General features: G+C 61.6%; 2 protein-coding genes across 2 annotated transcripts in view; one reads left to right on the forward strand and one right to left on the reverse strand.

Annotated features, from left to right (window-relative positions):
• LRRC59 (leucine rich repeat containing 59) overlaps window positions 1–13291 on the forward strand; it is a 216452-nt gene that overhangs the window by 55982 nt on the left and 147179 nt on the right. The gene's annotated exons all lie outside the window — the stretch shown is intronic.
• On the reverse strand, window positions 1303–8758 carry SPATA20 (spermatogenesis associated 20). The gene is made up of 15 exons (XM_056127016.1): window positions 8549–8758; window positions 8377–8441; window positions 8116–8270; window positions 7868–8011; window positions 7547–7748; window positions 7191–7321; window positions 6989–7093; window positions 6770–6844; window positions 6450–6659; window positions 6154–6346; window positions 5764–5932; window positions 4965–5176; window positions 3230–3429; window positions 1679–1759; window positions 1303–1532 (listed from the first exon to the last, which is right to left on the reverse strand). The coding sequence occupies exons 1-15, from the start codon at window positions 8671–8673 to the stop codon at window positions 1365–1367; spliced, it is 2235 nt and encodes a 744-aa protein (XP_055982991.1). The 5' UTR covers window positions 8674–8758; the 3' UTR covers window positions 1303–1364.

The following is a 13291-nucleotide window of genomic DNA, read 5'->3' on the forward strand; positions in this document are numbered from 1 at the left end:
GAAGGAAATGACAGTGACCCCCTCTGAGCTGCCAAGCCATGGTGGCCCTTAGTGTCCCCCAAGGCACTGTACAATCTTAGGTCAATTTCTTGCCTTCTTTGGGTCTGGGATAATGACATGTCTGAGCCCAAAGGTCAGCCTTGCTGCCCCATAACACAGGGTGACAGACATAGAGGACCAGGCACGCTGTCCAGGCTATTCCAAAGCCAGTGCTGAGGCTGCCAAAAAGGCCACCTGTGCTCCCTCCTTTCCAGCACACCTTCCTCCCGTCACTGTCCCTCCCAACACACACACACACACAGACATACACACAGAGCCTGGATTTCACTTGCTCAGCCTCAGACTTCCTGCAAGGCAGAGAAGGCTTGTTGGCCAGAGCCCAGGCCCCTCCAGATGGACTGGTGGCCTGCACTGAGGGCCCAGCTGTCCACAACAAGCCTGCCGTGTGTGACCACATGTAGGGGTGGCTGTGGTCCTGAGCAGACTTTGGAGCGACTCAGTCCTGTCTCCCCTCAACACTGACACGCTCACCCCCTGCAGGCCGGGCTGCCTTCCGGGCCTCCATGCTGGGTGTCCTCTGGCCACCTCTTTGACTTGGTCTCAGGATGGCCAGGGTTCCAGGGCAAGGTGGCAGCTCTTCCCTCTTCTCCATGATGCCCACTGTCACCCTCTCTTGTCCTTCTCCCCTCAGTGGGGTTTCTGTGACCTGTGAAGATGTGGGAGCCAAGGCTGAGACTGTGAGATCCCCCAAGACTGAGGGCACAAGAGGTATCCATAGGAAGGGGACTGTCCCTGCAGCTGGAAGGACTCAGCTTTGGAGAAGGGGCTGGGATCCACAGACACTCCCAAGGCAATGAAGCTTTTCCCAGAACTGGCCTGGGGTGGGGGCACACGGGGGGAGCTTCTGCACAGCGGCTGGTCTACATCTTGGGGGAACTGAGGGCTGGGCTCTGGATGGACAAATACCCCAAAAGAAACGCCCTTGGTTCTGATAACCGCGGCCCTGCCAGGTGTGCAGATGTGGAAAGCTGGCAGGCACCGCCCCTCCAACCCCGTGCCTCTCCCCCAGCTGAGAGCTCTGCAAAGCCCCTTTCTTCATCCTTCCGGGGGAAGGACGGTTCCCCCTGACCTCCATTTCTTTCAGGAGACAGGGAGAGACAGGGAGGGAACCGAGGAAAAGGCCCAGCCAGGCCGACACCTAGGTTCCCACGGGATGCTCTGAGATTTATTCCTGCACATCGGGAGGCAGCGGGGACAGGCCCCTGGGGGCAGCTATAGGGTGGGCAGGGCCTTGAGGGGTCTGAGTCTCTGGTCTGTTGGGAAGTTCCGCCTTGGGCCCCAGCCCCAAGGGGACCAGGTGGTCACTAATGGAGCATTTTCCGCAGCTCGCTGGGCTCCGTGATGGGCATGGAGCAGCTCTGGTTCTCGTACACGTAGGCTGTGGCCCGGTCTTCCTGCCGCCTCAGCGAGTTCAGGAAGGGCAGCTGGCGGGACAGGAAGCTGGAGGGGTCCCCATCAGCCAGAATCAGCACCTGGGGCGCAGAGGAGAGGGTCATTGGAGGGTCCCAGCAGGGCACACTGGTAGGTTTCCTCCTCTCGGCCCACTGATGGGCAGGAGGAGATCTGCAAAGGGGCAGGAGGGGAGGCACGGGACGCAGGGGGCGCCCAGGACACAGACCTTGTTGGGGACAAAGAGTGAGTGCACACACTGAAGTAGGGCCTTGGTGTCCTTGGCCTGCGGGTCTCCACAGATCACCACCTTGTTCGGAAAGAAGGGCCACTCAGTGCCCAGCGCAGGGCTCCCCCTCCTGCCTGCACCCCAGGTTCTATCAGCACCCCCAGAGCACTGCTTGGTAGAGGGGAGCGTGTTTGTCCACACATGTGGGCACACACACAAGGAGCTGTCTCACAGTGCTAGGGATACAAGGACAGACCCCACCACACCAAGGAACACAGCACACTGAAGACACACAGAGACACCCCAAAAGCCACACACACACACACACACAGAGGCAGATACAGTGGCAAACACACCAGCAGATACACCAACACCACACACACACACACATGCACAGATACATATATAGACAGAAGTATAAAACAAGCAGGCAGTGTTTGTCACAGTACACACTCGCACATAGGCACACATGCACCAGTACACAGTCACACTCGCATACAGGTACACACCCAAACACAGGCACACACCTACACACAGTACACACCACACACAGGCACACACCCACAGATACACACCTGCACACACTAGCACACAGGTACATACCCGACACAGGCACACTCCAGCACACAGGCACACACCAGCACAGACACACACCAGCACACAGGTACACACCCACACACAGACACACCTGAACACAAATACACACCTGCACACAGGTACACACCCGCACACAATTACACACCAGCACACAGGCACATACCCACATACAGATACACACCTGCACTCAGGTACACATCAGCACACAGATACACACCTACACATAGGTACACACCCCCACACAGACAAACCCGCACACAAATACACACCTGCACACAGGTACACACCCCCACACAGATATACACCTGCACACACTAGCACATGGGCACATACTCGCACAGAGATACACACCCGCACACAGGTACGCACCAGCACACAGACACATACCAGCACAGAGACACACCCGCACACAGATACACACCTGCACACAGGCACACACCCACACACAGGCACATACCCACACACATACACACCCACACACAGATATACACCAGCACACAGGTGCACACCAACACATAGGCACACACCTGCACATAGGCACCCACACGCACACAGGCACACACCCACACACAAGCACATACCCGCACACAGATACACACCTGCACTCACTAGCACACAGGCACATATCTGCACACAGGCACACACCCGCACACAGGCACACACCCACACACAGAGACACACCCACATACAGGCACACACTAGCACATAGGCACACACATCTGCACACACGTGCCCGTGTTCCCTCACCACTGCCACTCCCCATGCAGATGAGCACCCCCAGAGAGGTGCAGGGACTCTCCACTCATCAGGGGCCCTGGTCCTGCCGGGTGTCCTGCCTGCTCCGAGTGCTCCCAGCCCCCCTGCCCAGCTGGGAGGCCTCCTCCGGCACAGAGCAGTGTCCGGGACACACTCAGGTGGCCACACATTCACAGACTGGGGGCCAGCCTTTCCCACCTGCTTGAGTCTCTGCTGGTGGACAGAGAGGGCGCGGACCATCTCGGGGAGTGCCACAGGGACCCGGCGCATGCGCTCCGAGAAGGCCGTCAGCAGGCACGCGCACTTGTCCAGCCAGTCCTTGTGGCCCGTGAAGCCGTGCAGCCGGAGCAGGTTGTGGGCTGACACCGAGTTGGCGCTGGGCTCTGGCCCATCCTGGTCTGCAGGGCCCAGAGGGAGGCGGTGAGGCAGGGCTGTAGCCAGGGTCGGGGGGGAGGGGCCCCTCCTCCCTGGGTCTAAGCGTGTGCACCCCGCCCACCCGGAAGCCCCTGCTGGTCCTCCGCAGGCCTCCTCCGTGCGCCCTGGCCCCGGAACCCTTGCTCCCCTGGCTGGCAGCTCCATTCCCACCCAGCCAGAGCCAGAGCAAGCAGCAGCCGTGCCCACCCCCTGCCCCCACCACCTCCCACTTCGAATCCACCCACGAGTCTGCCGGGTCTGCGGCCAGAATAGACTCAACCCTACCACACCTCCCCACCCCGGCTTCCGCCTTGTCAGGCCTGACAGTCTCCTCCCAGGGGGCCCCACCGAGCCCTCAGCAGCTGTGAGCCAGTGAGGTTCTTGGATCCATTCAGCATCTGCTACAATCACGATCCACCACAGCCTCGGGTCCCCCACTCCCAGGGAGGTCCCTCTCCTCCCCTCTGGTCTCTACCCCTTCTCTTTGGGGTGCAGGATATTCCCTCCAGGCCTCTTGCAGGCCCTTTGTGCTCCTCCATGCCCACTAGAGCCCTGTCCAGCCCTCTGAGAAATGTCACAAGGCTCCTCGGCCCTCCCTGGGCTGAGGGGCCCTGCCTCATTCTAGGGCCCCTCAGCCCAGGGAGGGCCGAGGAGCCTTGTGGGTCAGTCATGCAGCCACTCTCCTGCGCACCTACTATGTGCCTGGCCTGACTCTGCAGTGCCTGGGGACACAGCAGTGGCGAGTGCTTGGCGTGGGGAGAGGGATGGTGAAGAGATGGTGCTGGCGACGGTGGGCATGCACGTACCTGCCCCGTTAGGGCCCTCACAACGTCAACACATTTCAAGCTTCGCGGGGAAAAGATGGAGTCATCCTCCTTCACAGCATGAGTCCAGGCATGCCAGTTACTGCAGCTAAGCACTAGCTGACTTACTAGCGAAGCGAGTCTCCGCACCAGCCCCAGCAGGTGGCACCCAGGTGTGCTGTGTGGTTGCATGTTTAAGAATGGAGAGACGAGCGGGCCAGAGTGATACAGTGCGGGTAGGGAGCTTGCCTTGCACGAGACTGACCTGGGTTCGGTCAATCCCTGGAACCACATATGGTCACCCCTGAGCACTGCCAGGAGTGATCCCTGACCACAGAGCCAGAAGAAACCCCCGAGCAGAGAGCCAAGAATAACTAAGAACTACCAAGTATGGCCCCCAAACCAACCTAAGAACGGAGAGATGAGCAAAGAAACGTCTGCATGGGGTTTAGTCCCCCGTGCCATGTGGGGACACCCCCTACCCACAGAGCCAGGAGCAGCCTCAGATGTGCTCCCCCCCACCCACCCAACAACCAACAACCAGGAACGGAGGTGCTGATGGGGAGAGGCTTGCCCAAAGCCACTCAGCTAACATGCAGGGGAGACACAAATACAGGACAACACGGCCCTGCCCACAGCACTTATGACCGCCCCTCGGGACACCGGGACCCCATGGGACACCGGGACCCCTCAGCAGCTCCACGTGCTGCACTGACCGTCCTTCAGGCGCAGGGGCAGGCCCGACCCCATCTCGGCCTCGCTGCAGTAGTAGCCGCCACCACGGGAGTCCCAGAAGAGTCTGTCCTGCGTGTCCTGTAGCCGCAGTGCCCACTCCAGCCATGCGCTCTCCTGTGAGGCCTCATAGAGGTCCAGCAGGCCCCGCACCACGAAGGCGTAGTCTTCCAGGAAGCCCCAGCAGGGCGGGTTGCTGGGGGAACAGCATGGGGACAGAGGTTGGGGACAGGCCCAAGGGAGAGAAGGGCCTGCTCAGAGCTGTGCCAGGGGACCCTGACCAGGGGTGCAGGCCCAGTGACCGGGGGCCACTCGTGTCACCTGGTGGTGCTTGGGGGGGTCCAGAACACCTCGCCACCCTCTGGGCCACACACACACCATGTGTGGTGTTCTCTCTCTTAGATCCAGACGCCTGAATTTTTCCTATGTTATTTTTTTGGTCTTTGGGCCACAACTGATGGTGCTCAGGGCTGACTCTTGACCCTGCACCCAGGGTCACTCCTGGTGGGGCTCAGGGGATTCTGTGGGGTGCCAGGGATTGAACCCAGGTCAGTGGCCTGCAAGGTGTGAGCCCTGTGCTCTGCACTCTCTCCAGGCCCTTTCTCCCATTGGAATCTTCAAAGGCTGCTGGAGCAGAGGCCATGAGCCCATTTCCCGGGTAAGTGAAGGCACCGACAGGGGAGATTTGGCGCTGGTGGTGGGTGGAGGGCAGGACCAGAGAGGATAAAAGGTCCCGAGTGGGGCCGGGGATCCCCGAGAATCTAACCGGCCTGGTCTTCCCACCTGTGCTCCACGGTCCCCCCGGTGCCAGCATAGCAAGTTCGCATCAGGCGGCCGGTGGACACGTCAAACATGTGCCGTTTCAGGAACTTGGCCCCGTTGATGGCGTAGTTGACCAGCTTCTCCAAACCCAGGACAGCCCCGGTCACCGCAAAGCCAGACACCATCAGGCCTGGAAGGAGGAGGCAGTGGTGGCTAGCGGGGGGCCTCCAGGGAGGCCCACCCAAGTGTCCCCCAGCCCCAGGGTGATGACACCCAGGCAGACCCCGCAGGCTCCTGGGAAACCTCAGGCTCCTCAGCCCAACCCAGGAAGAGTTTGCCTTGAGCCTGTGCTGGCCACACGGAAGGGACCTTGGGAGAGGTAAGTGGGGTCCCAGCGTGGTGCTCCCCCACCGTTCCAGGCCGCCAGCATCTTGGTGTCCAGGTGTGGCCTTGGCCGGTGCTTCCGGGTCTGGAAGAGTTTTTCCAGCCCATTGTTGAGCAGTGTCCGCACGGCCTCCACGTCCAGGCCAAAGCGGGCGGCGGTCAGCTCCAGCGAGTAGCGCTCGGTCAGCACATTCAGGCCCTGCAGGTCCCCCTTAAGGTCCTGCAGGGCAGGGGGTGGGGAAGTCAGCACTTGTGGTCCGCAGTGCATTGACTCTGTGGGCTCCAGGTCCCCACCCCCGAGGGCCGCCCCGCCGCGTCCTCACCTGGTTGATGCTGATGTTGCCGGCCTCCGTGAGCCCGTAGTGCTTCATCAGCAGCTGGCCTGAGGTTAGCGGCTCAGTGGCTCCCAGCACCGGCTCGGGCAGCAGCTGCTGGATCTCCTTGATGGTCCACAGGTAGAACGCCCCCTCCTTGGGATGCGTGCCGCGTTCTGGCGGCGAGTCTGCGTCCTCGGCGCTGTAGAAGCCTCCAGACTGCGGAGGGGGAGATTGAGCCGACAGGGCCCTTGCCTCCTCGCTGCAAACCCCCCAGCCCTCCTCCCCCCCACCCCCTACCACGCCCCACGCCTCAGGGGGTCACATACTCGGTGATTCAGGTTCCGAACCACATACTGCAGGACACCCTTGGCTACGTCACTGTAGAACTCATCGCCTGTGATCTAGGAGGGAGTAAAGCAGCTATAGATGGGGGGGTGGGGTAGTGGAGGGGCGCCTGGGGGAGGCCTCAAGCTGTGGAGCATCGAAGTCTTTCTGGGAGCAGGTTTAGGGGAGAGGCAGGAGGGGAGGAGGCCTGAAGGGGTCACCTGGAAGGCCTGAGAATAGGCCACCGAGAGCTGGGCCTGGTCGTACAGCATCTTCTCAAAGTGAGGCACGTGCCACTGGCGGTCCGTGGAGTAGCGGTGGAAACCCTGTGCCCGGAGGGATGGTGGGGGGTGCGAGAAGTCAGGCCCGCCCTCGCCCCGTGCCTGTGGCTGCCCCCTCCAGGGAAGGCCCGGCCCCTCTCACCTGGCCCACGTGGTCTCGGATGCCACCGTTGGCCATCATTTTCAGGGTGTGCAAGGCCATCTGCTGGGCCCGGGAGCCGTCCGGGGTGATACGGTGGCTGAGCCAGTAGGAGAACAGGAAGTTCAGGATCACTGTAGGAACCAAGAACACGTGGGTGAGAGATGGGGGTCAAGGGGTGGGACGTCAGACGCCTCCCGCCAGGCCGGGTTAGGGACCCGCTCCCCAGGCAGGCACAGGCAGGGATCAGCGGGGTCAGCAGGTCAGGGCCAGCAAGGGGCAGTGACTGTGAAGAAAGCGGAAGGTCTGGTCAAGCCAGAGGTCAGGGGTCACAGGCAGGCAGGTCAGGGGGCACTGACCAGGTGTGGGGAACTTGGGGGACTCAGCGAAGCCGCCGTACTCCTCATCGTAGCCTTCGTCCAGCTGCTGGAAGCAGCGGCTGTTCATGGTGGCGGCCGAGGGGGGCAGCTGGCGGTCACCCATGCTGATCTCGGACCTGGCCAGCAGGGCGTTGGTCACGCGCTGGCTGTTCTCCAGCAGGGTGGTCTTGTTCGTCTTCCACTGCGGGCGGCGGAGCAGACCCAAGGCTTCGCTGTGGGGGTGGGGAGGGCCTGGTTCCCTCACCCAGCCCCAGCATCCCCCCCACCCCCCACCCCAACACTCCCCAGGGCAATACACACCTGGTCCCGTATCCTCAGCAAGACCGTGCGGAAGCCAATTCGCGTCAGGCCGTCCTCCGGGGGGAAATAGGTGCCCCCCACGAAGGGCTGGAGGCTGGGGGTCAACCACACGTTCATGGGCCAGCCCCCGCCACTGCTGGTGGCCTGGCAGCGAAAGGGTCGGGGTGAGAGCACGCCCTCCCCGCTCCCCCCCGCCCCCAGCGCGGGCACCTCGTCCTCCGGGCCAGCCCTGGGAGCAGAGCGCTCACCTGCACGAAGGTCATGAACACCTTGTCCACGTCGGGCCGCTCCTCCCGGTCCACCTTCACACTGACGAAGTTGTCGTTGAGCAGGAGGCCAATCTCTTCATTCTGGAAGGACTCCTCCTCCATCAAGTGACACCAGTGGCAGGTGGAGTACCCCACTGCAAAGCGGGGGCCGGGGCCAGTGAGTGGCCGGAGGGGGCGCGGCCAAGGGGGAGTGTCCGGGCCCGGCGGACCTTCCCCAGCGGACACCTCTGCCCCTCTCACCTGAGAGGAAGATGGGCTTGTTTTCTTTCCGGGCCTTGTCGAAGGCCTCCTGTCCCCAGGGGTACCTAGTTCAGAGGGGAAGGCATCACTTACAGGGAAGGGCGGGGGGGGGGGGGGGGGGGGGGGGGGCGGGGCAGAGGGCTTGGTGCCACTGGTTGGGCGGGGGCCTCACCAGTCCACGGGGTTGTAGGCGTGTTGCAGGAGGTAGGGCGACTTCTCATGGATGAGGCGGTTGGGGACCTTCTGCGTGGCGGGCTGGGAGCAGCTGGTGCGGCTGGTCTTGCCCCCGGCAGGCATGGGCACTGGGCTGGTGACGGTGGCACTGCGGTCCTTGTCCCGGGAGGAGCAGCCCCTGGCACCGGCAGGAGGGTCAGCGGCAGGTGGGGGGCGGGGCTTCCCCACCCCCAGGAGCCCCCGCTCCCTGCCCACCTTTCTGAACCACGGGGGAGACCGAGGGGTTTGTGCTCCCCCTTGTGTTTCTGGGGGGGTGAGGTAAGGTGGCTCATTGGCGGCTCCCTGCCAGATTGGTCTCCCCCAACCTCAAGACCTGGCGATGGATGGGAAGGGTGACTGTGAGGTCGGGGCTGGTCACAAAGAGAAGGGCCCGGGGTTCCATTCCCTCCCCCCACGGGCCCCTCCCCACGGCAGGAGCTCGGGAGGGGTCTCTGCCACACCTGGGGGCCGGGGAGGGGGCCTGACACAGGAGTCCTGGGTCTGGTCCCAAGAGACACACCACAAAAATAGCACTGTAGCACTGTCCTGCGTGGTTCATGGATTTACTGGAGTGGGCACCAGTAACATTGTGACACTTGTTGTTACTGTGTTTGGCATATTGAATCTGGGAGCTTGCCAGGCTCTGTCCTGCGGGTGAGATACTCTCAGTAGCTTGCCTGGCTGTCCGAGAGGGACGGCGGAATTGAACCCCGGTTGGCGGCGGTGTGCAAGGCAAATGCCCTACCCGCTGTGCTATCGCTCCAGCCCACCACAAAAATAAATAAATAAAATGAACAGAAACAAAACCCAAAACGTGGATGTAGGGAGTGCAGCCCCTAGGGGCCCTGAGAGGGAAATGGAAGTTAGCAGCCCTGAGCCCCTGGTCACTGGGGGCTTCTCTTGCAGTCAGGCTTTGGGAGGAGGCTCCAGGGAACCAAGCAGACCCCCCATCTCGGGGGGGTTCAGTCCTAAATCATGACAGGTCCCTGCAGCAATCAGGACTGTGTGCCAGCCCCTGGCCTCGCTGGACCCTTGGCCCTGCATCGGGGAGTTGATGTAAAGCCTGCAGGAAGCGGTGTCAGCACAGAGGAGTGCCTGGGGAGCCCCCGTGCAGCCAAGGGAAGAGAAGACCTAGGGGGCCGGTCCCCAGAGCAGGCTGCAGAGAGGGCCAAGCATTGGTGGGTGTGTTGGGACGGAGGGGTGGCCCCAGGTGCTGGGAGCGCGCGCGTGAGTCCCCCTCGCTGCGCTGCTGCTGCTGCTGCTGCTGCTGCTGCGTTCACCTGCTGGCGCTGGGGGTACCGATGGCCCGCGGGCCGGCTCACGGGGAGGCAGGAGCTGGAGGCGAAGGCGCGGCCGCGCGGCCAGCTGCGCTGCTCCGCGTGGTGGGCAGCGCCGGCGCGCGCGGCGGCGGCGGCGGCGGAGGGCGCGTGGCGGGCGCCGAGCCCCAGGAGCGGGTCCCCGGCGAGGCCGCGCGCGGCGTGTCTGGTGTCCGAGCGCCGCCTGGTGACCGCGCGCGGGATGGCAGGGCGAGCGGCGCGGGCCTGCGCGGCGGACGCGGCTTTGGGCTCCAGTTTGGGGCGCCCCAGCGGGGTGTCGAGCGGCCGCCGGCGGCCCGGCAGCTCCTTCGAGGTGCCCGCGGACGTCTTCGTGGATGCCATGGCCGTGGGACGCCGGGAGGCTCAGCTCATCTTGTCCAGCGCTTTTTTTCTTTAACCGCGGAGTAGGCCGCGGGCGGAGGGCACGGTGGGCCCCGCCCCCGGTGAGCTGGCTCTGCGCCTCCGGCCCACCCTGCCCCCTCCGGGGAGCCCGCCCTGAATGCTGATGATGCGCCAACTTTATGCCCTCACGTGGACTCCTCCCACTTGAGTCGTGTGCTGCCCGCAGCCCTCCCCCCGCCCCCCCGGACGCTGAGCCCCCGCCGCCGGCCAGACGCGGTGCCGGCGGGGAACAGCGCGGGCAGAGGGGGGCCAGGCCTCTGCCCTAATTCTGCTCGGTCCGGCGGGGAGGAGGCCGCTGGCCGCAGAGAGGAAACCGCTCTGCTGCTAGAGGCAAGGGGCGGCGGTCGGGGGAGGCTTCCCCCGGGAAATGCACTGCAGTGGGGGCGCCCTGGGGATCCGGGAGGATGGACTCTGGCGCTGGCACCGGGGTTGGGTGTTGGGGAAGCAGCAGGACACACGTGCAAAGGCCCTGCGGGGCCAGCCAGAGTTGGGGCCGTGGACTTCCCAGGCCAGCGGTTGCAGAGAGGCCAGGCGGTCGGGTCTTACAGGGGCTGGTGAGCTGGGGATGGGGGTGGGTGGGTGATTCGGGGAGCGTGCTGGGTCAGGGCAGTGACTTCACTCTGGAACTTTCCATGGGGCTGCCCCATAGGGAACAGGCTGGAAAGAGACAAGAGCACTAGGATGGTTGGTTCCCAGGCCCTGCAGGCCCAGGGAGATGTGGGGATCTGCACCCCGGGAAGGGGGTGTGTGGAGGAGGAGGAGGAGGCCATGAGCACTTCAGTCAACGGTGATTGGTAGAGTCGAGTCGGGCTTATCTTGGATTTGGTGGGGGCGGGGCTTTTCTGCGGAGAGGGGCATGGGGAGAGTTCACAGTTGAGGTTCCAGGAGCTCCTTTCTGAACTCGTTGACCCAAGGGGTCTTTTTGTTTGATTGGGGGAGCACACCCAGAGGTGCTCAAGGGGAGCTTCCAGCTTGAGTCACTCCTGGCAGTGTTCGGGGGCCAGGCAGTGCTGGGGACCAAACTGCACCCCATGAGAGCAATCTCTCTGGTCCCTGGGGGCCCCTGAAACATGCCTGTAGAGTTGACAAGGTTCTCGCATGCAGAAAAGCGTTTGGGAGGGTGAATGCGGGGCGGTCAGTTGTGGGGTCAGTGTGGACAAGCCAGAGACCGTTCAGGGAGATGCTGAGAGGGGAGAGAAGGGCTCTCGGACTGTAGCCTGGGGAGAAGTGCCCCCAGTAGACAGAATCAAGGTCAAGGTCAGAGGTCTTCTCTTCCCTTGGCTGCACAGGGGTTCCCCAGGCACTCTGTGCTGACACCGCTTTCAGGAAGCTTTCCATGAACTCCCTGAAGCAGGCCCAAGGGTCCAGCGAGGCCAAGGGCTGGGTGTCAAGGGTGTCACAGGATAGAGGGGTATCAGGAGGAAGGCCCATGTGATCACACACTAGAGATGTCAGTGAGGGGAGGAGGCAGATGTCCACACCTTTGGCAATATGGTGGCCATAAGCAGCTCGATGAAGTGAGGCTGCTGACAGGAGCTGGTGTGGTGGGCAGAGAAGGGAAGGGAAAGCTGGGGACACTGACAAGAAGAGGTGCTGGGGGAGGGGATGGGGGATGTGGATTTTAGATGGATGAGGCTTGTTGTCACAGTTATCAAGGGGCAGGATCTGGTTCAAGAAAGCATCTGATGGCTGTTGAGAATAAAGTGAGCAGGGTATACTTGCCTTGAATACAGCTGACCTGGGTTTGATTCCCCTGGACCCCAGATGGTCCCCAAGCTACCCCAGCAGTGATCCTCCGAAGAGCCAGGAGTAAGCCCTGAGCACCGCTGGGTGTGACCCCCACCCCCAAGATAATGAAAGAAAGAAAGAAAGAAAGAAAGAAAGAAAGAAAGAAAGGAAGGAAGGAAGAAAGGAAGGAAAGAAAGAGAGAAAGAGAGAAAGGAAAGAAAGAAAATTGCGGGCCACTTCTGCAGCCAGGAGACATCATATGTTACTCTTAACCAGCAATAGAAAACTACTTGTCTACTTGTTGCCTTTTCAGCAGATCTGAGTGTTGGGGTAAAATTCCAAATAATAATGGTGGGTCTGGTGTCAAAATATTGAATGTGATCATCATAGAGAGAGAGTAATGTGGAAATCATCTGCCCCACAGGGGCATAATTTTAATTTTATAAAATTATAAAAAATGAAAAAAAATGTAAGTTGGGGTTCATACCCAATTCAGTCAGCTAATCAGTGGCTGAATAAATAGCAGTACTCTTACATAGAAAGAAAGAAAGAAAGAGAGAAAGAAAGAAAGAAGCGGACGGGGAGAGGCTCTCTGGGAAGGTGTGGTTAGGGCCGTGGGAGGCTGGTGGGCTTGCCCGGAAGGCCTGAGGTTCATCAGAGAACAGGGCACCTGCATAAAATTGGAGCAAACTGGGGCGATGAGAAGTCCTAACATGTGGGTCAGGGTGGCTGAGAGGTCCAAGGGATGGACCTTGGACCTACAGGGTGCCCTTGTAGATAATGGGGTCATGTGGAATTGAACAGGATGAGGTGGGGGCAGAATGATACACTGAGCCACTGTCCCTGGAGGGGACAGACCCACAGGGGTGGGAGGAGGGGCTCTGCAGCCCAGGAGGGGGTGTCCCACCAGAGGAGGTCGTGCAGAAGTAGCTGTGTGGGGAGCCAGGCTCCAACTTCTGCTTAACCGGAAGCCGAATGGCAGCCTCCACAGTCCTCAGGGAAGATGTTCCCCAGGAAGCTCTTGAGAAGAGTCCAGATAGAGAAGGGACGCCAGGAGATGCCTGTGTCTATGGAGCAAAGGACAGGTGGGGAGGGCTGATCCCCCTCAGTCCCCCAAGTCAGAAGTAGCCCTCATGGCTGTGCCCCCAAAAACAACCAAATAGGATGGATGGGGGCTGACCTCTAGGCCAAAGCAGGAGTCAGAGGGGTCCCTGACCACACCATAAGGTTAGTCTCTGACGAGGGGGGCCTGGCCA

This window comes from Sorex fumeus, unplaced genomic scaffold (assembly GCF_029834395.1).
Source record: "Sorex fumeus unplaced genomic scaffold, SorFum_2.1 ptg000063l, whole genome shotgun sequence".
Lineage (NCBI taxonomy): Eukaryota > Metazoa > Chordata > Mammalia > Eulipotyphla > Soricidae > Sorex > Sorex fumeus.